General features: G+C 32.8%; 1 protein-coding gene across 2 annotated transcripts in view; it reads left to right on the top strand.

Annotated features, from left to right (window-relative positions):
• LOC142221765 (succinyl-CoA:acetate/propanoyl-CoA:succinate CoA transferase) overlaps positions 1 to 18,751 on the top strand; it is a 29,142-nt gene extending 10,391 nt beyond the window's left edge. For both annotated transcript variants that reach the window (XM_075291563.1, XM_075291572.1), the window contains exons 3-6: positions 12,754 to 13,146; positions 13,223 to 13,627; positions 17,762 to 18,028; positions 18,118 to 18,751. In XM_075291563.1, coding sequence (XP_075147678.1) covers positions 12,754 to 13,146; positions 13,223 to 13,627; positions 17,762 to 18,028; positions 18,118 to 18,305 — 1,253 coding nt within the window. In that variant the 3' untranslated portion in view covers positions 18,306 to 18,751. The remainder of the gene's footprint in view (positions 1 to 12,753; positions 13,147 to 13,222; positions 13,628 to 17,761; positions 18,029 to 18,117) is intronic.
• The last annotated feature ends 5,304 nt before the right edge of the window (positions 18,752 to 24,055 follow it).

Genomic DNA, 24,055 nt, shown 5'->3' with positions numbered 1-24,055 from the left:
GCTGTGAATTAATTTGATCAGGTATGGGTCAACGTCTAGGTCTATTAATTTATATAGAATGGCTTTGTGGCAGACAGAGTCAAAGGCTTTTTCGATGTCTAGTGATATTGCAACTGTGCAAATCTTTTCTCTTAAGTTTTTGGTGATGTCACTATGAAATTTCAGTAGAGCGTGCTGGGTCGAGTGTCCCTTTTTGAAGCCGAATTGGAAATTTGAAATTGGGTCGAAGATGAATTGATTTTCAACTCTATCCTTTAAAATATGTTCAAACAGTTTGCCAATGTTTGAGAGCATGGAGATTGGTCGAAATTCTGCTGGGGTCTCGCTATTGGGTTTCTTTTTAATCGGAATGATAATTGCATTTTTCCATGCTGTTGGGAAGTAGCCGTTGTTGATGCAGTTATTGAATAAGCATGATAGTAGATTTATTGTACTGTCGGGGAACTTCTTAATTATGAAGTTGGAGATGTTGTCGCAACCGGTCGATTTCTTAGAATTTAATCTTTGAATAACAGTTTTTATTTCTGTAGGGCTGGTGAAGTGAAATGTGTCTTCATTTGTGAGAGAATTAAAATCGTCACTAAATGTGTAAATATGACTGGGGATCGCAGTGAGGCAAGAAGTAATCTTGGAGTCAAGATCTCTCACTGGTCTCTCAGGAATAGTCTCGCGGAAGGCGGAATTGTAAAATATTTGGAAGTTATCAGCTATATCCGTGCTCTTTGTTATGGTCTTGTTATTTATAATCAGTTGTTCACAAAATGGCGATTTAGTTTTCCCGGTGAAAGAATATATTTCTTTAAAAGCGGACGGACCTGGTTTGATTCTACTTAATTTGTTGTTTAGTTTGTGGGCATTTTCCAAAGCCATTGTCTGATTGATTATGTTTTTTAAGAGTTGTACCTGTTTGGATAATATTTTATACTCACTGCTGAGTCTGTTTCCGTTTCGGTGAAAGATTTTTTTCAATTCCTTTTGCCAATGATGTTTCGTTGTGAACAATCTTTTTACTTTTTCGGATAACTGTGGTTTACTGTTGTTGACTTCTACAGTCTCCGAGTGAGAGTCATGAATTGCGTTGAATCCCGCATTAAATTCACCGATGACGTTGTCAATTTCACTGTTATTGAGATTTTGGTTAGTTTGCGGTAAACTGTTGATGGATTGAGAGCTCATATCTTGACGAAAGTTTGTCCAGTTGGAGTTCCTGTAAGATTTATAGGTAAGTGGTAAAGTTAAGGTAATATTTGTGCTTTGAATTTTTATTTTTAATTTTAGTGGAAAGTGATCGGAGAACGTTGGAAGCGACGAAACCTCGTAGTTTCTCAATGCTGTGTCTAACAAATTGGTGCTTATAATGAAGTGGTCAAGAAATGACGAGCCGTTTGGGTACGATGGCGTTGTATCGCATAGTCGTGTTAGCTCCAATGAGTTGTTTTCTAACCACGTTTCAAATACTTTTCCATTTCTGTTTGCTATAGCATCACCCCAAGATGGACTCTTGGCGTTCAAGTCTCCTCCGAAGATAAAGCCATTAAAATTAGAGCATAGTTGTATCAATTTAGATAGGTCACTTGAAAGCTGTTGTGAACTGAAATTACACGGGATGTAAATTGAACCCACAAGGTACTTTTTTTGTGTGTTGTTGTAAGATGACTGGATTTGGACCAACGATGATTTTATGCCGACGTCCTGAAGAATTATTCGATCAAATTTGATGTTGTTTTTGATTGCCACCGCAGTTCCAATTGAAGAATTATCTTGAATAAATGTATATCCAGTGATCATAATTTTTGTTTTAGCTCTTAGGTGAGTTTCTTGGATGAATGCAATATCAATATTGTTATGATATAGGGTTTTACTCAATTCAATTTGTCTACTTTTATCTGTTAGAGAACGGACATTGAATGTTAGAAAATTCAAATTTCTATGGTTCATATCCATATTGAACTTTGACTTTATTGAGTAACCGAAGAAACTCGACTTTGGCTTCAGATTTTGACATGTTTTGAAATTCGTTAAGGAAGACTGTGATTTCTTGCTCAAGAGTTAGCTCTTGGGGTTCTAAGAAGTAGCTTGATAGTTTGAGAAAATCATCTATGAAAGACGGTTTATTTTGAAGAACTTTCTGTTGAGGAGCGGGCGGTTTTAATAGGCTGGCGAAAGATATGCCTGGTGTTCTTAGAGACATATTAATGGCCCTATTTACATTATTAGTAGCTGCGGCCTTTTCTTGCCTTGCTTTGTCTAGTCTTTGTTTCCTAGCCTCCATATATTTTTTATATACCGGGCATCCTTTCCAGTTAGCTGGGTGACCGGAGTTGCCACAATTGCTACAATATGGCGCTGAGGAGTCAGAACGTGTCCTCTGGCATTCTCCTGGGGAGTGCTTTTGGTCACATTTAACGCAATTATAACTGGAATTACAATTGCGAGAAATGTGACCCCACCTCTGGCATCTGTGGCACTGAGTGTCGCCGTCTTTTTTCTTGGGCTTTTCCCACGTTATAATTTGCTTTTCTATCTCGTAGATGTTCGAAACGTCAGTAAGGCTTTTGCCTGGCTTTAAAATGACTAGGAAGAGGTTAGTGTCTGTGTTGTTTTTTATAGACATGGGCGTTCTAAACTTGGTCACTGCTGCGACCGTGTCGGGTACCTTTGTGTCCAAATCAGTTTTTATTGCGTTTACGTCTGTTTTTGCGTACATTCCACGCAGTACTAAAGATTCTTGTTTTAATTCCTTAGGGGTAAAGGAATATGAGTGTATGTTTTTTGCTCTAAGCAAAGACATCATAGCTGTATGCACAGCTGGGTCAGTAAAGTATAACTTACTTTTATTTTTGTTAACATTTCGCACTTTAAATGAAAATTCTGGTATTGATGCTTTTAGATTTTCTATCAGCGTATTAATGTTGACGTTATATACAAAAATTGGCGGGCACCACTTGGGTTTCTCTTTTGTTGGTTTCATTTTGTCTTTAGATAGCCTTGGTTGTTTAGCTGGCGGGGGGGCATTCTCTATGTCCATATCTGCTAAAACGCTTAATAAGCCATATTTGTTTTGGTCTTGGGGCACATGATTAGCTAATTTCTCCGTTAATGAAGAAATGTCAACGTTAATGGGTGAAATGATGCTTTCTAAACGCTGTCGTTTGCGATCGTTTGATTTATTTTGCATTTTGTTTGTTGTTGTTTGGGCATTTGATATTCTGCCAGTCTCCATGGTTTGTTTATGTTTTGAAAAACTAGGTACAATTTCTTCTACCACGTCACAATCCATGTCAGGGTGCAGGGAACCATCCATATCAATTGCTTGGAGGCAATCGGATGTCCTTTGCTGTTTATATTCGATGAATATCCAAAGATTCGATGAATATCCACGTTCTCAACAAAAAGCAGGGGGGTTACTCTCTACCAACAGATTCTAGTTCCCCTGGAATATGTAAGATAGTTCCTAGCCATGCTAGCTCATCTGCTTCGCAGTTCCCCGGTATGTTCCTATGGCCAGGCACCCATATTAGGTGAATATTGTGCTGCTCAGCCATCTCATTGAGAGATTTGCGGCAGTCGATGGCCGTTTTCGAGTTGAGGAACACAGAGTCCAAGGATTTTATTGCAGGTTGACTGTCTGAGTATATATTGATGCCAATATTGCTTGGAGCATTACTTCTCAGCCAATTCACCACTTCTCTTATTGCTAATATTTCAGCCTGAAAAACACTACAGTGTTCAGGTAATCTTTTCGCTATTCGAAGTTCCAGATCTTTAGAATATACTCCGAAACCCTCTTGGCCATCTAATTTGGAGCCATCTGTGTATCGTTTATTCCTAGGGGTCCGTGTACACCACGCCTCACTGTTGGGAATTAGAGTCTCAAACTTTTTGTCGAAAAGTGGACTCGCCAAAGTGTAATCCACTACGTTAGGCACATCTGGCATTATTTTGAGGACCGAACTGTGATCTAACTTTTTTCCGACCACAGCGATAGCTCGCGCAACCGTACAGCCGTTGTTGCAGCTGACTGTTTGCCCAAAATGTCTAAAGGCAATAGATGCAGTATGACATTAAGGGAGTTTGTTCCTGTCTTGCTGAATGCAACTGAGATACACAAGCACGCCATACGCTGAACTTTGTCTAAACTTGTCGGCTGGTGAAGTGCCGGCCACCAGACTACAACACCATATAGCATTATAGGTCTAACCACTGCCGTGTATAGCCAATGTACAATTTTTGGTTTTAGTCCCCACTTTTTCCCTATTGCCTTTTTGCACGAGTATAAAGCTAACGTTGCTTTCCTCGCCCTTTCTTCAATATTAAGCTTAAAGTTCAGCTTACTGTCCAAAATAACGCCAAGGTATTTTGCACACTCCCTAAGGGGAATTTCAATACTCCCTAAGGAAATGGGCCTAACCGTGGGAGTTTTGCGATCTTTGCAGTACATGACTAGTTCTGTCTTTGCAAGATTTACCACAAGACCATTATCATTCGCCCATTTATCAGTCATCCGGAGGGCTCTCTGTATAATATCTCGAAATGTTGATGGGAATTCCCCTGACTGCTAGCGCCACATCATCTGCGTATGCCACCACTTGTATCCCTTCTTTTTCTAGGGAAACCAGAAGGTCGTTTATAGCAAAATTCCAAAAAAGAGGTGCTAGAACTCCTCCTTGAGGAGTGCCTCTGTTCACATACCTTTGTATGTTTGCTTGTCCTAGTGTGGCTGAAATGCGTCTCTTCCTTGGAAGTTCGTCTAACAGCCTAAGTATACCTGGATCAACATTCAGAGTTGTCAGTCCATTTAATATCGAGCTCGGATGGACATTATTGAACGCCCCTTCGATGTCTAGAAATGCCACGATTGTGTATTCTTTGACAGATAGTGAGCTTTCAATAAAGCTGACTAGTTCATGTAATGCGGTTTCAGTAGACCTGCCCTTCGAGTATGCATGTTGTCGTTTCGAGAGCAAACTTGAATCAACGCTAGTCCAAGTAGATATGGATCAATCAATTTCGTTTTTTTTTTTTTTTTTTAATTTTTGGAGTTTATAAATCGAACTATACCCACTTTCTAATCAAAGCAGCATGAGTATGTTTTCAGTTCTAGCAAATGGGACTTTCCTTTATTTAGCGGCCAAAAAATATTTTTTTTTCTTTACGAGAGGCTTTGTGCCTCCCCAGATAGTTACCGAACGAGGCACCTTCATAAGACTAACATAGTTTCACTGTTCTATTAAAGGCCTTTTAATTGAGTTTTGAATTAAAAATTTAATTGATTCAACAAATTTTTAAATTGAAACAAAAATCGTTTAATTTCATTTATTAAACAAATAGTAATACAAAGCCTTTCATAGGCGAATACATATATTACTTAGTACGAATACCTGAATGTCAGAAATATACTTATGATAATTTAAATTAAATGATTTAAATAAATGTAAATACCAAACATTTCTTTTGTTTTTGCATTTTAATCATTTTTAAATTTGTTTTTATCCTGTTGTTGTATTATTGTTAGCAAATTAATGTTAGAAATAAGAGAATTGTTTTAAAATGTTGTTTTAAATAACTGTATAAGGCCTTTGTAAGGCTTAGTTACATATGAAAATAAATACATTAAATTAAATTAATGGATCAATTAATTTTTTTAATGACTTATATTATTATTTCTGTGATTGAAGACATTTGAATCAAAAATTAATCGGGCATGTTCTGGGTTTCACATGAAAGATTTGCGGGGAATATTTCCCGTAGAGGTTGTTCTATGAACTACTTTTCCCCTCACAGACGGGGAAATTTTTCACGGATTTTTTTAAATGGAATCTTTCTTATTTCAAAAAAGAAGGATTTGAAACCGAAGTACATCTTTTATTTTCAATTTTTCATATGTTTTCTATATGCTTGATAAATATTGGGTGATAAAATAACATGAAAGCCCTTTAAAAACAAGATTTAAAAATATACCAAGAGAAAGATTCCCTTTTTACTTGTTGCAAAAAATCTTTAGATTACAGCACATGAGTTTTTTCGCATTTTCTTAACATTTTGCCACAAACTTAGAAATAAAAGAATTGTACCACATATGTAATTATATATGTTTACATTTTCCTCTGCAAATCATATAATTTGCAGACTTTAAATTTTCTGCAAGCGATTTCGAAAAATCTTGTTTCACGGGAAACCAAGAACAACCAACAATCAAATCAAAGTGGAAGGTGAAATCTAAGAACATACCCGAATATGATCAATACCCATAACACTATATTTGGCTAATGATTTCATATCAAATCGATGTTGACCAAAATCTTTTTTTATTTTAAAACAAGAAGATTATATATATTTTTAATTATGCTATTCTGATATATAAGAAACTATTAAAAATTAATTTTTGAGAAATTTATTATTGTACAAACTTTGATTTTTTCTTTGTCTAATTATTAATTTATTTACTTTTATGGAGATGCAAAAAATAGACAGTTTTGAAAGTAAAGAGATCGAAAAATTAAGATCATCATGGAAATGTGTCGTATTGCTTTTGCTTTATACACGATTTCATATTAGTACTTTTTTTAAATTATTATGCTATCCATGTGCACAAAGTTGTAGTATATAAATATATATTTTTCTGTCTAAACTTGTTCTTATTTTTTTTTCTATTTTAAGTGACATATATATTTTTTTGAAGAAGAAGCTAAGAAAGTGGGCAGAAATTGCAAATTTGAATAAAAACATTTAAACAACAAACATTCAAGAATATGTGGAAGCATACATATGTTATACACATATGCATCCCTATTCCCGTCTATATAATAGAATCAAAAACATTTAGTGATCTATTCTGCGGGATAGATCTTCCATAGGCCTTTTTTGAGTAGTATTTAAAATATTGTTTTAAGTAAATGTATAAGGCCTTTATAAGGCTTAGTTACATATGAAAATAAATTAAATTAAAAATTAATTACCTTAAATGTTAAAATTAACCGAAATAGCAACCAGAGTAGGACGGGACCCCTTGTTTATATATGACTTTACTTATACTTGTACATTATGGAAAACGTTCACATTTGCGTGAACATTACCCCCGTAAAATAAACAATTTAAATTGTTAATTATTAATCAATTCATATATATTTACTTGTTTCTTATCGCTCTTCTGGTTCTTGGAAAACAAAGAAATGAATGATTTTAGAAGCAAATCGATTTTCCTTTCATGTGGCCATTAAGACAAATGTTCTATTAAACGTTTTTTTATCTTCCGCCCATAAGCAAACATATTTGTCATAATACATGACACTTGTCCTATATGTGTTCATAAATTTTCAAAGATCTGATTGACACTAACGCCATAGGAAATTTGTCATCTTATATTTTTCTTTGGATAAGTACCCTTCCAAAAACATTCCTTTTTGACATTCGCGTGTCTCTTTTTGCATTTATCTAAAAATAAAATGTTTACCAAAATCTTCAAAAATAAATTCTAGACAAATTCCGAGTGTTGGGAATTTTTTCTAGAAGAGTGTCATATCTCAAAACAAAATTCATTGGTCGTGTTTTATTAAAATTGAATATACAGGACCAATTTGAATGCAAGAAGGGTATATTATGCTCTACATTCGCTTAAGGTGATTAATATCTGCATCTTGCACGAATACGAAAGTTGCCTTTTATATTTCGGGATTAGAGAACAAAAATAAATACCCAGCAAAAAAAGAGCCTCCAAAAAAGTACTTGGATCCCCAATCTATGATCCCGAAGCAGTGCAAACTTGGATCATCTCCAATGAATTTTACATGGGCTTATCATAGGACGGAAGTACTCCCTTTTTGGATCCTTTGCATTGCTTTAGAACTTGTGCCCTAGAAGTTAATTTGAATGAAGAAATTTAAAAAAGCGAAAAAAAAACAAATTTTTTCAACCAATTTCACTTTTTTTCATCCATATATTTTATTACACAATTATTTTCCTATTATCTAATTTTTACAATTTGAAAAACTTTCGCTCCGACCAGGGGTTGAACCTGGGTTTGCTGGCACCATAACAGAACGCCTTAGCACACTCAGCCACAAACGCCGTTGAACATAAAGCGTCGAAAGGTCAATTCAAATGTGTGTGATATGATCGTAATACGACACCAAGGAATAACATTCTAATTGCTTCTCGAGATGTTCTTTATTAGTATGAACGAAAAAATAAGAAACGCAAGTTCAAATCTCACAAGCGGCAATTTTTTTATTAAATATTTTTCTAAAAAAATATTTTTTTATGTCATGCATCGTTTTTATTTTTTATTTTCGGCATATATTTTCGTATAAATATATTTTTTCCATTAAAAATCAACAAAAAAATTAAAAATTCACGTAATTTGCAAAACCTTCTCAAAAGAGCTTCCATGGAAGCGAAAAAGTCAAACGGCACAGGTTCAAATCCCAGCGGGCATGAAATTTATTTTTTTTATTATTTTTTTACTTTTTTATTAATTTCTATTTTTTTAGTTTTTTTTATTGGTTTTCTATTTTTTTGGAAAATTTAATTGTACAAAATTTGCACTTAAAATAGCCTGATTGTGTTCTTTCTAATACTTGTCCACAAGGACTGCATCCGAAGTAGAAAAAAATCATTGGGGGATCCCAAGATGCGCTTTAGAAGAAATGTTTGTGCACTCGTCCAAAAGGACTGCATCGGAAGTGGAAAAAATTATTGGGGGATCCCACGATCCGCTTTATAAGAAATGTTTGTGGACTTGTCCAAAAGAACTGCATCGGAAGTTGAAAAAACTCAATGGGGGATTCTGGGATGGGCTTTAAAAGTAATGTTTGTGGAACAACTTCCAATTTTTTTTTTGTTGGGATATTAATCGTCAAAACTAGTTTTATTATTTTCGAAATATTTTCCATTAAGATTTTTACACTTTTTTCATGCGTTTAAACCAATTGTCAAACCTTTTTTAACAATCTGCCACAATTGGTAGAATTATACCAAAAATAGTAGAATTTTTCTTTATATTATGGTAGATTTTGCAAAATATTCCTCTCTAACTAAGATGTACTTTAATTTTTATAGAAATAAATTTTTGACAAAATTTTCTATAGAAATAAAATTTTGACAAAATTGTCTATAGAAATAAAATTTTATCTAATTATACAATTATTTTTCGAGGTTTATGGACAGATATAGATTAAGGAACATGGTTAATAGAGCCATTGAAAAGAAAACGCCAGATACAAATCTATACACGCCTGGACTGTACATGTTTCGATTCGGGCGAATGAACCTTTCCACAGCCTTTAGTATAGATCTGGCTGGGAGAGATAACTCAATTTTGGGCCCTTTATGCTAACTCCTTATGGAGAATAAAGGCAAAATGACAAAATTTTCTATAGAAAAAAATTTGACAAAATTCTCTATAGAAATAAAATTTTGACAAAATTTTCTGTAGAAATACAATTTTGACAAAATTTTTTATAAAAATAAAATTTTCTATAGAAATAAAATGTTGACAACATTTTCTATAGAAATAAAATTTTAACAAAATTTTCTAAAAAAAAACAAACTTTGGAAAAATGTTTGCAAGGTCGATGTATCCATTGTATTCCATTTTTTTTTTATCAAAAACAGGTAATTTAACTTAATTTCTTCGTAGCAACAGAACATAACATTTTTCAATATACAAATGTGCAGTGAGATTAGTGAGAAGTCGTAAAAAAGCTTACTACAATCTGAGTTGTGCCTGTTTTTGCATCTAGCTGTTCAAGAATTGTAATTGAAAACTTGTTGAACAACGTCGCATTTACTTCTGGTATAATATAAATTATTTTATACATATTTTATTTGCATATATTTTTTTATCTCCTACTTCACGTAAATGCAAGTGTGTTTGAATATATTAATATGATCATTATTACATTGGCATTAAGATATTTTTAATACATGGCTGGCTGTATCAATTTTCTAAATTTATTTTCGTTCTTAAATTTACAGATGGACTACCAATATGTCTAGTAATTGGAAGTAGTAGTAGTTAGTCCAATTTAGTCATAATTCAAATATTTCGCACTTTCCGTAAATTAAAAACATACTAGGCTTGTAAAATTAAATATTTTAATATTTATTTATTATATCATTTATTTATTAACTCCTGTCCAGATGGATATTAAAGCCTTGTAAACTTCAACCATGAAGAACCGCATCACTGTTATTTACTCTATATACCAAATTTATGTGTAGGATAATAAAACTCACTTATTTTTATATTTTGTTTGGATGCATCAAGATATTTTTATTAAAGCAAATATCGTACATATATCTGACGCATTGCATTTGCAATGCACCATCATGTCGCCGGCGATCAACTGAATCAAAATGCATTGCATGGCGTCTACGTTTTTGGCTTTTACTTTTATTTATTTATTTATTTGTTTTCTATCCCCACACGTTTTGTTAAAGATAGAACTAAATGCTTGTATGCAAATATATGTGCATTTCACAAAATTTAATTTGTATAAAAAAAAATAATACACAATTTGGGGAATTCTAAATGATGGTCACACAATTACCTTCCCACCATGGAAATTATTTTCTATCTACGATAGTCTCGGTAGAGGTCAAGAGATTTAAATGATCCTCTTCTTTATTAAATTTGAAATTAGTGTCAACAAATATTTTATTTAACAGAATATGTTAAATTGAATTTGGAAAAGGCATAGTGCTGCTATTGCTAGCATTAACGTTTCAAATCAATTTTTTCGGCGTTTATTAAATTGCTCTGTAATAAGCTCCGCGGTAGAAACAAGGTCCTCAAATTGCTTGCCAGCAGCATTTGGGGCGCAGACAAAGAAACCTCAGTGGTCAAAAATACGCAGCGCCAGTATGGACACCTCCCAGAAAGACATATGGTGGAATAACATACAGACCTGTCAGAACGCTGCCCTTAGAATGTATGCGCAGTACAGCCCTGGATCACGAGAGATCATGTTGTTAATGTAGATCATGTTATTAATGTAGGATACTGTAGCTGAAGGGGTGAGAAGCTACAAGGTTAAGATCGAGGCTCGACCACCCGCGGCAGAGATAGTAGTGCTAGCCCAACTAAGATCAGGCAAGTGCAGCCGCTTCAATTCCTACCTATCAGTGGATGATAGCAGCGTAGCTGACGTGTGTAACGACAGGTTTCCCCTGATATGCTGGAGAATCCTCGTGCTGGTCAGGATTTGTCACAGAAAATTTGTATTCGCAAGACCCGAATAGATAAATGATGTGGATTTCGGTTTTTTACTCTTTATTGAGGAATTCAGCAGAATTCGGATACAATCAAATTTTGTTAGTAATAGACGATAGGTTGGCGATGGCTGCGTCGCGGACGTGTCCTGGAACAGCACTGCGTCCAATGGCTGTGTCCTCTGCTAGGCGGTCGTGAGCGTGGTGTCAGGGATAGATGGCTGGGTTGCGACGGGTGGTCTGAGATTGATTCGGCTTCAGGCTCGGTGTGCTGGTGGTTTGTGGGGATCTCAGTCCGTCGTCTGTGTCGGGTCTTGTCGTCTAAACCAAGGGCCGTATGGCAACCTTTTTCGCTTGCCCAGCTAAACCCGACTCACCACCAGATCACTCTGGACACATCCAATCCTTGTCGCACAGTTCCTTGATGTGGACACTAGCTGAAGTACCAAAGCTTAGAGCAAATTGGATGAAACTACATTAAAATCTGTTACAACAACATTCATCTTGCCCAAAAAAGTGGAATTAAATCGTAAACAGTTTCTTGCGATTATTTTTTACAACTTTCGACGTGGATTAACCAAAAAAGAGTGCATCGATTAACTCAATTTTTGGGTGATGAATCTCCACAGGCACCAGTGTTTTTTTGGATCGTATGGTTAATGGTGATGGTATTTCCGGAAACCATTGAAGTTGAGCGTCAACTGATATTTGCAAGATCGCCATGTGACCTATCGTGGGAATGAGACGACCTTACACAGAAAAAAAGTTCACGAGTTAATTGAGTTTTAAAAAATATTCAATTAAAATTGAAAAAAAAAAAAATCAATCACAAAAATTAATAGCATCAATTAATTTTTTAATTGAAATTATCATTTCAGTGATAATCGATCAAAGGCTCGATTATTGGTATTTGTTTTTGTTCTCTAATCCCAAAATATAAGAGGCAACCCTCGTATTAAAATATTTTTTTAATGTCGACTTTCCTAAACAATGAAATTATATAATAAATAATTATGATTTTGAAAACTATATTATTCCACTATAGAGTGCAACCAAAATTCATATCGATTTTTTGTTTGTTTGTATATTGATTAGCCAAAAAATTCATTCTCAAGCCTGCTCATTATGAAGATGCATGACGAGACAGACCTCTAAGTATAAATAGTTATGAGATTTGACCTCATCTGTTGCTATATATAATTCTATATCTCTTCTAATCCGATCAATAAGGTGTATCAAATTCCATCCCCACATTGTATCTGGAATATGAATAAACCTCGTTGAATGCGGACAGTTTTATTTTCCCCAAAAATCTATTTTACACCTAAACTATGTAATAGAGCCAAGAACAAGAACTTTGGTATTTTCCACCCATTGATACACAAGTTCGCGCATCGTTTTATCAATGAGAGAGTTTTATTGCCAAAATTCCTACCATCTACATTGTGTAATATTTTTCTGTTTTCAATTATATTTGGATTGAATTCAATTATTGGTTGTATTTTAATTGGTCTCCTTTCTGTCATTCTTATTTTTATACAGGTGATGTTGTCTTTTGCTCTGGTGCCGCTGCAACGCCCATTACCCTTATTAATGCTATGGTTGAACATGGCAAAGCCAGTAATTTGAGCGATGTTACGGTTTGTCATATGCATACGGAGGGTCCTGCCGCTTACACTGAACCGGGAAATGATAAAATCTTCCGTTCCAATTCATTTTTCATGGGCGGCAATGTTCGTAAAGCTGTGGCCGAAGGACGTGGCGATAACTTTTCGATATTCTTACATGAGATACCACAATTGTTCTACAAGAAAATTGTTCAACCCGATGTTGCCTTAGTCCATGTTTCACCACCCGACCGTCATGGTTATTGTTCGCTGGGTACCAGTGTAGATTGTGTTCGTGCTGCTTTATTGCACTCGAAGAAAATCGTAGGTATGTTATAGAAAGAAATATGTAAGTGCTGGACACACAATTAAATTATTAATTTAATTTCCTTGACCTAATATAGCTCAAGTTAACAAACAAATGCCTCGTACGTTTGGTGATGCCGCCATTCATAGCTCTCATTTTGATTATATGACTGAAATTGATGTCCCACTACCTCAACATGGCGGCAAAGGTCCTAGTGATGTTGAAGCCAAAATTGGTCAATTAATTGCTGAGAATTTAGTGCACGATGGTGCCACCTTACAAATGGGTATTGGTAACATTCCGGATGCCGTTTTAAATGCTCTACACAATCACAAAGATTTGGGTATTCATTCCGAAATGTTTGCCAATGGTGTTGTTGATCTAGTAAAGGCTGGAGCCGTAACAAATCGTATGAAGAAAATGCATCAGGGCCGCATTGTTGGTTCATTCTTGATTGGCAATCAAGCCTTGTATGATTTTGTCAACGATAATCCATTTATTGGTAAGTAACTAGAAATATGATAAATACTATATTGCAGGGGTTGATTCAGGGATGAACTCTGAATCAAAAATTCGAACTAGGACTTTACTTAAAGGAAGTGAAGACTCTCCCAAAGTTTACATTGTGGCCTTGGAGAGCACAGTACACAAAAAATATCACAAAAATATTTCCAATTAAAAAAATGTTTGTAGTTGAACATTTTTTCAATTAAAAAAAATTAATGATACAATTAACTTTTTAATTAAGATGGAAAACATATTCGCAAATCTACTTCGTGAAGTTAATCAATTCCACGATTTTAGTGTCCCAAAATCCACTTCCACCGGAGGTTTAGTGAAATCAATTCACTTGCAAAATTCTTGGTGAAAGTTGAATTATGTCCATGATGGATGTATATCCGGTTAAAAAAGTTCTCGCGTAAGAAATTTGGAATGTTTTATATTTATTACACGAGTATTATTAAAAATATGTCATTTTTAATTAAAAAAAATAGTAAATTAAAATAAGTCTATTGATTCCACTTATTTTGATTTCCGCCTTAGTGAATTTTTGGGTGATTTGTGCAACCCAGCTGCTTACAGAAAAATTGAAAAAAGAACGTGGAATTAAGGACACCAAATTTTCACGTTCGCGGATTTGTCGTGAATAGTGGAAGTAGAATTGAAGTGGATATGCGATCATAGGTGTAAGACAGTGATTGAAAATTTTTTTATTAAAAAATTGATTGATATAATTAACTCGCTAATCAAACACGGAAGGCGAAGTCAGATAAGAAAGTAATTGAAAATAGTTACGTTTTTAATTAAAAAACTTGAGATTTGCAACCAATATCAAATAAATATTCAAGTGAATCAATTAATTTGCTAATCAAGTATTTTTATGCCCAATTAAAACTGTGATTGATACTATTATTTTCGTAATTGAAGACATTTCAATTAAAAAATTAATTGGATCAATTTCGTGATTGAATCAGAAGAAGATTTTGTTGTGTGTATAAATGCATTGTGCTTGCATGGCGAAGGTACTGGGTTCCATTTCCGGCACTGACAAAAATAATTTACATTTAAAGAAAATGGAGACTCCCATTAACCGGAAAGGTAATGTCTAAAGATTACATTGTTGCTTTTGAGAGCACAGTAGAAGTGCGTTATTGACTTTGCCATTCCGTTGGTAACACAACAAAATATTGGTGTCAGGCCCATAAAATATGTATTCTGGGTCGTGGTGAAATTCTGAGTCGATCTAACGATGTACGTCCGTCCGTCTGTTGAAATCACGCTAACTTCCGTAGGAAACAAGCTGTCTACTTGAAGCTTGTCACAAGTACCACGATTTAGGTATAGCCCCCATATAAACTGACTCCATGATATGACTAGCGGAGCCTCTTGGAAGAGCAAATTTCATCCGATCCTGTTGGCATTTAGGTTAGGTTAGGTGGCTGCCCGATGTATCAGGCTCACTTAGACTAATCAGTCCATTGTGATACCACATTGGTGAACTTCTCTCTTATCACTGAGTGCTGCCCGATTCCATGTTAAGCTCAATGACAAGGGACCTCCTTTTTATAGCCGAGTCCGAACGGCGTTCCACATTACAGTGAAACCACTTAGGGAAGCTTTGAAACCCTCAGAAATGTCACCAGCATTACTGAGGTGGGATAATCCACCGCTGAAAAACTTTTTGGTGTTCGGTCGAAGCAGGAATCGAACCCACGACCTTGTGTATGCAAGGCGGGCATGCTAACCATTGCACCATGGTGGCTGTTGGCATTTGGTCGAGATTAATATACGCCTTCTGGTCCATATGCATCCAGAAACTGGTCCATATCAGTGCATAATTTTATATCGCTACCCAGTCAGAAAAAAACCATCGGAAAAGCGTTGTAAAAGCATTGTAGACGGTTGATACACGGTGGAAAAAAACGTTGTTACAACCCCAAAATGATAACATCATTCTACGGTGTATCGATCGTATTTAACAACGTTTTCAAAGCGTCATGAAAACAATATTTTATACGCTTTTTCGATTGTTTAACGAACGCTTTGACAACCCCAAAATGATAGCATCGTTATACGGTGTATCGATGGTTTTTACAACCAATAAAAAGCACTGAAAATTTAAATTGAAGTTTTTAATTTGAATATATATTTTCCCTTCAAAAAACCAAAGGTACACTAAAAAAGTGAACCCTCGAGGACACTAACGTCACTTTAACTCTACTTTATCTCATGAACCTATTGTGTTTTGTGAAAGTAAGGGAATTACATTAATAATTTTTTTTGCGTAGGTTGGTTAAATGGACTAAAAAAGGGGAAAAGTTATTCACAAATGTCCCTATTTCAAACAAAATACTTAAGAATTTCTTAAAATTTGTACATTTTACCCCAAATGCGCCAAAAGAACATTCTTGCAATTTTGAACTCCAATTTTTTCCTTCAAACAACGAAATTATCTTTAAAATGTGAAAAAAATTTTGTCTAAAAAATTTCTTGAATTAGTCGAAAAATATCTGTGGACTTATGACAAAACCTCATAAGACGAGATAGAACAAAAAAACAAATAAAAATAAATGCTTATTTAACTTCAGTTGTGTCGTTTTTTAGTCAGATTATGATCAGGATTCAATGCGACAAAACACATAGATGTGTTTCTTTCTTTTTTTGTTTGTTTGTTTTTTTTTTTTTTAATAAAATTTCATATGACCAAAAAAGTCGGTAATTCCTAACTTTCTCTAAAAATAAGCTATCGAAAAGATCTATCACATAAATATTAAACATTTTCCAGATCTTTTCTACAGAAGTTTTTGAGACCCCATATAGGCGTATTTTCGATTCCCTGTAAAATTGAGTTTTTAGACTTCTGGGGTTTTATCATAAATCCACAGATACGCTCTTATATTTGTGAAATCAGCGTTTAGTTTAGTTAAAACTTTGTACAGTTGACTAAATTTGTAAAATTTACCAAAATTGTGCTTCCTGGTAGGTTCACTGTTTTTTTAGTGTACACCTTCAATTTATATGAAAAATGAATATTATCCTATTCTAAATCAATTCATATCAACAGCAATACCTCCATTATTCATAAAAAAAGCTTAAGCATTGAAGGAAAATGCATTTTCAACGATAATTTTATGGAAAATATACTTTTTAAAAACCGTCAATTAATTTGTTTAGCAAGCGTTGTTTCAACGTTAGTTTCCAACGTTGTTACAACGCTCAATATTTATAACCATCAGGAATTTCTGACTGGGTAGATTTGGCTGCAGACCCACTTGGAGAATCAAATTTCATCCCATTCCGTTGAAATTGGGACATGATCCCCAGATTTGATTTCACAAATTTTTTTGTGAGTATTTCAAAGCTTCTCTAAATTATTTTACCAAAATATGAAAAACCGTTCGGATTCGGCAATAAAAAGGAGGAGAAAAGGTCATTGACCTTAACAACGCACTGTCACTATACAAAAGCTAATTTAGGGTCTCTTTTTGAAAGATTTATTTTTCCAATACTACTAACAGTTTGGACTCGGCTATAAAAAGGAAGTCGCTTACATTGAGCTAAAAATAGATTCGGGCAGCACTCGCTGATAAGAGGAAAGTTCAGCACTTGTGGTATCACAATAGGCCAATTCAGCTTAAAACAACCAAAAAAATTAAAAATTGTTCGCTGTTATAAAAATATATCACCGGCCACAGATACTCACAAAAAAATTTTTTTCTGATTCAATAACGAAATTAATTGATCCAATTAATTTTTTAATTGAATTGTCTTCAATCACAGAAATGATAGCATCAATTAAAAAATGAATTGACAGTCAATTAAAAAATTAATTGATCCAATTAAAAAATGAATTGATACTATTAATTTGTGTGATTGATTTTTGTTTCAATTAAAAAATTTGTTAAATCAATTAAATTTTTAATTGAATATTTTTTAAAACTCAATTAAACTCAATTTTAATTGGAAAAGTTTTCGTGAAATTTTTTTCTGTGTATTTGCATAATTTTTTCTATGAGTGTAGTTAGTTGAAATTTCCCAGACTTGATAGTTCGAATAATAAATAATGTGTCTTTTTTACATTATATTATATTTTTTACATTATATTTATATTATATTCGCCTTTTTCTATTTTCAGAAATGTATGCCATTGACTATGTCAACAATACTGGAGTAATTAAACAACAACCTCGTATGACTGCCATAAATTCATGCATTGAAGTCGATTTGACTGGTCAAGTATGTTCCGATTCCATTGGTACACGTTTCTTCTCTGGTTTTGGCGGTCAAGTTGATTTCATTCGTGGCGCTGCTGAAGGTGTTGATGGTAAGGGTGTGCCGATTATTGCCATGCCTTCTGTCACCAATAAGGGTGAAAGCAAAATTGTGCCAGTACTCAAACCAGGTAAGACGAATGGGAAATAAATTTGAGTGTTGTTGTTTTTAATAATTTCTTGATATTTTCTTCTTCCCTTCTCTAAAAACCCTCCCAAGGTGCCGGTGTTGTTACATCACGTGCTCATGTCCATTATGTTGTCACTGAACATGGTATTGCCTCATTGTTTGGCAAGAATATGCGTCAACGTGCTTATGAACTTATTCAAATTGCTCATCCCGATCATCGTCAAACATTGGAAAAACAAGCCTTCGAAAGGTTGAAGGTTATGCCCTCGAAATCATAAAAAGTGCACTAATCCATTTGCATTTTTGTTTTAATGCACACACACCCACACAATTTTACCACAAATGTATGCAACTCATTAAAATTACAACAGCTGCATACGTCTAGAAGAGCGCAGTCAGATTTTGCATATTATTTTATTTGGATGTAGAACGATGACAAAAAACAAGTCATAGTGATTTTTTAGAATTTTTCTTTTCTAGAACATCTTAATTTCAATTATTTAACTAAGCACTATAACCGCCATCAATACCAACTACGTATCAATGAATTTTGTAGTATTGATTTAAGAAAAAAAAGTTATCATTTACAAAAGGTATTTTTTTTTTGTATTATCAGAAATGTAATCGGACAAGATTAGCCAATATTGTTCAAATACCAAAACCAAAAGAATTATTAATTAAAAATAAAGAAAAGTGTAAACCATTCCTACTAAAATAAAAAGAATGTTTTTCATAATAATGTTATTAATGCAGGGCATTTTAGGCCAGCCGCCGCCAAATAAAATCGGCTCATATTGAGAAATTGTTGTAAATGTACACCAAAATTCTTTTGCTAAAATGCTTTATTAACGGAGGTACATGAACATCCATATGAATTTAATTGCCAATTAACAAAAAAAAAAATAATTTGAAGGCATTTTTGTTTCTCGTTAATTTTACCTACATTTTTTTAGCAGTTAAGTTGTAACTGACGTGTGAGTATATATCAGGCTGGATCACATACATATCTGATGTACGGTTAAAAGTTGGTTAACTACAAAGGAGGTTCATGAAAATGGATGTAAGCAGAGTACAAAATACTAACCACATTGGGGATACATTCCTGCCAACATTTTTTGAATTTGACGGCGCTTCTCAGAATCCCCACCACGTCGAAAACAATCGTATACGACATCAAAAACTCGTCGGAAAAACGCCGTCACTATTGAGAAGTTGTACCAAGCCAAGTTACTACAAAAAAGTATCGCATGAGTGCAAATATTAGGTGCCCTTCTGGATACATTTAGAAGGACGCCAATCAGAGCCCTTTCAAACAATCAGAGAAAGTGCATTTTAAGATATTTGTAAAAGAATCATTGTGGTCAAGTAAAACACGATTGTTTAGATGTTTATTAAGTTGATTAAACATTTATAAATTCTTATAAATATAACATTTATACCACTACCACAACAAATTTAATACCGTGTTCTCACCAAGCATGTTTTGGGGTTTGAAATGTTTTCCCTTTATAAGCACTTCAAAACGAGTCGTTTTCGCCATACTAAAAAACAAGTTTAAAAGTTTTCCTCCAAAACACGTCAATTTTAGAATGTGAACCCACCTAATTTGGAATATACCCCGAATAACATACCCTATTCAAAATATTGAAAAAAGTTTCATAGAAAAAAATAATAAACAAAGGCTTTTAAGAACATGGACATATGAAAATAACATACAAAATGTTTCCCTTTGCGCTCGCGGTAATTAAAAAACGAGTCGGTGGGAACATAGCATAACATAATTTTTTTCATTAATAATAGAATGATGTTGATTTAAAAGTGGCAAGTTACATGTTGCAGCGTCTATCAGCCAGTGGTTTTATTCTCGATGGAGGCAGCGTGTCTGTAAAATATCTGAAAAAAATCACTTTATGCGCTTTACAGGTTATCAGTTATTCCGGACGGTATGTCGGTGTTTATAAAGAATCTTACAGTGTGTCGGATCGATACGACTTGTCGGCGATGACTAAATAATCGGTAAATGTGTTATCGATTCCATAAACATGCAGCAGTATCGATTATGCCTTCGGACTTAAATTATAGTGTGCACAATATATGGGATATGTTCGACACGAGCACTGTCGTCCGGAATAACTGATAATCTGTAAAGCGCATTAAATACACACAGTTTGTTGGACTACAAATCTCTCTATATGAATTCACTTAGTAGGCACGTTAAGTACAGTCCTCACTGAACACATCTTTTGACAACAAGAATGTTGCCATCATCAATAAAAAAAATGCTGTTAAATTTGAATCCATTTACTACGCTAGCCAGGGCATTCGATATCGAATTCATAATCGTATCGAAAAAATTGTCGATACGATTAAAAGTTTGGATCACGGCATTCGATCGAAATTTGATGCAAACCGAACAAAATGAAATGACAAAATTAAGTTAACAGCACAAAATAGAATATAGAAAAACACATGTTTTTGAAAAAAAAAGTAGATTGTATTGCATTATATCTTATGCACCCATATCTCTTTTTACATTCCTCCGAGTTCCTTCCTAATCGGAGGATGAGATGATTATAAAATAATTCGGCGACAAATAAGGAATAAAAGTGAACATTGTTATTGGTGTAAGTACAAGGGTTTGAAATGGTGCGCACTGTTAGAATGAATTATTTCTATGAATTCTTATGAGTTCGATATCGAATGCCGTGGCTAACGTAGTAAATGGATTCAAATTTAACAGCATTTTTTTTATTGATGATGGCAACATTCTTGTGCGCATTGTTTTGCAGGCTCAATGGACGATTTCGGCTGACGAAGAAGGCGTTCAAATGGAAAATAATTTCGCTCCCGAACTCGACTATGACTAATTTTTGTTTAACTTTTATTGTAGTTGCATTAGTCCTAAATATTTAAAATATGTTCCTTATATGTACATTCTATTTTGTGCCGTTAACTTAATTTTGTCATTTAATTTTGTTCTGCTTCGTTTTTTGCTGTTGGCAATGCTAGAGAAATTGCATCAAATTTCGATCGAATGCCGTGATCCAAACTTTTAATCGTATCGGCAATTTTTTCGATACGATTATGAATTCGATATCGAATGCCGTGATTAGCCACCTGGTCCAAGCGTATGGAATGGGCCGGTCAATTTAACATGGGTTTGACTGGGAAAATTTACACATTAGGACACGACTTGGACTCATCCCAAAGGACACGTCCTGGAACAAATTAGTAGGCCTACCCCATAGACAACTGCTCATGAAACAGACTGGGACAAACTTTGGAGCAACTGCAGTTTATGGGCCCCTCACCGATTTGCTTGAAATTAATATATGTTATGTAACTCAGTATGCTGATTATAACAAGGTAAAATTTTTGTCCCGGAAATACCCGGGTCTTGAGATATAGCCTTCCAAAGGGTCAGCAAAAAATTGATATATCTCCTTTGTTTGTGGTCCAATCTAAACTTGGTGTCATATGAAAGCTTATTTTATGCACTTTTATACGCAAAATATATTTTTTAAATATTTAATTTAGTTTGGGAGATATAAATAAAAGTGTGGATTCAAAAAGATGACAAAAATATTGGTAAACTGTAGCACTAGTACCAGTCCTGTAATGGGTCCATTAGTGCTAATTTGCACTAATTTCCCGTAGGGTGCTTTCCCTTTTTAGCAGAATTTTTACTGTTTCAGCAGATTGTTTTTTTTTTGTGCCTATAATTAATTTCTTTGGGTGCATTTTTTTTGCATTATTAGTGACTTTTTCTTTTGAGTGCAATAACAAAAATGTAATAAAATAGCAAATGCTTACAAATGTTGAGAAATATTTAAAAAGTAATTTAACTGAGGGTTTTTTTTTTCGCTGTACATCATCCACAAATAGCTACCATTTCGGACGCTCTAAACTATAGAATCAATTAACAATAGTGAACAGTTCAGTGATCTCAAAATCACACATAAAGTGTTAAGAACTATGCTACATTTCTTAAAGTAAACCATTAATTGGTCTCAATGATAATATAAAGTATAAACATTAAACTATAGTGTACATATCCCGCGGCATTTACATAATTGTAAGGAATTTAATTTGACAGTGTTATTTGCATATAGAAAGAATAATTACTAAATGTATAAATAAATAATTTTTTTTAGAAAACTAAGATTTTTGTTAGAGTAAACAAACAAAAAATGTTGAGAATTGCTGCAATACACAATTAACGATTTTTTACTTAAGAAACAGTCTATCTTTAACAAAACATTACTGAAAACAACATGTTAATTTAAGATGAGATATTTGATGTTATAAAAAGCACGTGCATTAATTGAGACAAATTTGGGTTGTACATCGTTATCACCCAATGTTCTTCCAAGAATATGCAAAGATCGTTATAAAAACTATAGAAGTGAAAATAATCTGATCATATATAATTTTTGTTTTGGTTTTTGATAATCCAAAGTATAATACACTCATAGAAAAACGTTGTATTTAATAGTAAATACTGACTCCTGTTTTTCAGCAAAGGAATTGCCACAATTTTAATACATTTTTTTAAGCACATATACATTTTTAAAATCTTCTGTTGTTTTATTTCTATAGAAAATTTTGTTAAAATTTTATTTCTATAGAAAATTTTGTCAAAAGTTAATGTTTATAAAAAATGTTGTCAAAATTTTATTTCTATAGAAAATTTTGTTAAAATTTTATTTCTATAGAAAATTTTGTCAAAATTTTATTTCTATAGAAAATTTTGTCAAAATTTTATTTCTATAGAAAATTTTGTCAAAATTTTATTTCTATAGAAAATTTTGTCAAAATTTTATTTCTATAGAAAATTTTGTCAAAAGTTAATGTTTATAAAAAATGTTGTCAAAATTTTATTTCTATAGAAAATTTTGTTAAAATTTTATTTATATAGAAAATTTTGTCAAAATTTTATTTCTATAGAAAATTTTATGAAAATTTGATTTCTATAGAAAATTTTGTCACAATTTTATTTCTATAGAAAATTTTTTCAACATTTTATTTCTATAGAAAATTTTGTCACAATTTTATTTCTATAGAAAATTTTTTCAACATTTTATTTCTATAGAAAATTTTGTCAAAATTGTATTTCTATAGAAAATATTGTCAAAGTTTTATTTCTATAGAAAATTTTGTCAACATTTTTTTCTATAGAAAATTGTGACAAATTTTTTTTTCTATAGAATTTTTGTCAAAATTTTTTCTATAGAAATTTTGTCAAAATTTTTTTCTTAGAAAATTTTGTCAAAATTTTTTTCTATAGAAAATTTTGTCAAACATTTTTTTTCTATCGAAAATTGTGACAAAATTTTTTTTCTATCGAATTTTTGTCAAAATTTTATTTCTATAGAAAATTTTGTACAAAATTTTATTTCTATAGAAAATTTTGTACAAAATTTTATTTCTATAGAAAAAATGGTCAAAGTTTTATTTCTATAGAAAATTTTGTCAGTTTTATTTCTATAGACAATTTTGTCAAAGTTTTGTTTCTATAGAAAATGTTTTCAATTTTTTTCTATCGAATTTTTGTCAAAATGTTTTTCTATAGAAAATTTTGTCAATTTTTTTTCTATAGAAAATTTTGTCAAAAAAATTTTTTCTATGGAAAATTGTGACAATTTTTTTTCTATCGAATTTTTGTCAAAATTTTTTTTCTATAGAAAATGTTGTCAAAAATTTTTTTCTATAGAAAATTTTGTCAAAATTTTATTTTTATAGAAAATTTTGTCAAACTTTTATTTCTATAGAAAATTTTGTCAAAATTTTATTTCTATAGAAAATTTTGTCAAAATTTTATTTCTATAGAAAAAATTGTCAAACTTTTATTTCTATAGAAAATTTTGTCAAAGTTTTGTTTCTATAGAAAATTTTTTCAAATTTTTTCTATCGAATTTTTGTCAAAATTTTTTTCTATAGAAAATTTTGTCAATTTTTTTTATAGAAAATTTTATCAAAAATTTTTTTTCTATAGAAAATTTTGTCAAAAAATTTTTTTCTATGGAAA

Source organism: Haematobia irritans, chromosome 1 (assembly GCF_050003625.1).
Source record: "Haematobia irritans isolate KBUSLIRL chromosome 1, ASM5000362v1, whole genome shotgun sequence".
Classification (NCBI taxonomy): domain Eukaryota; kingdom Metazoa; phylum Arthropoda; class Insecta; order Diptera; family Muscidae; genus Haematobia; species Haematobia irritans.
This window is presented reverse-complemented; position numbering and strand designations above follow the sequence as displayed.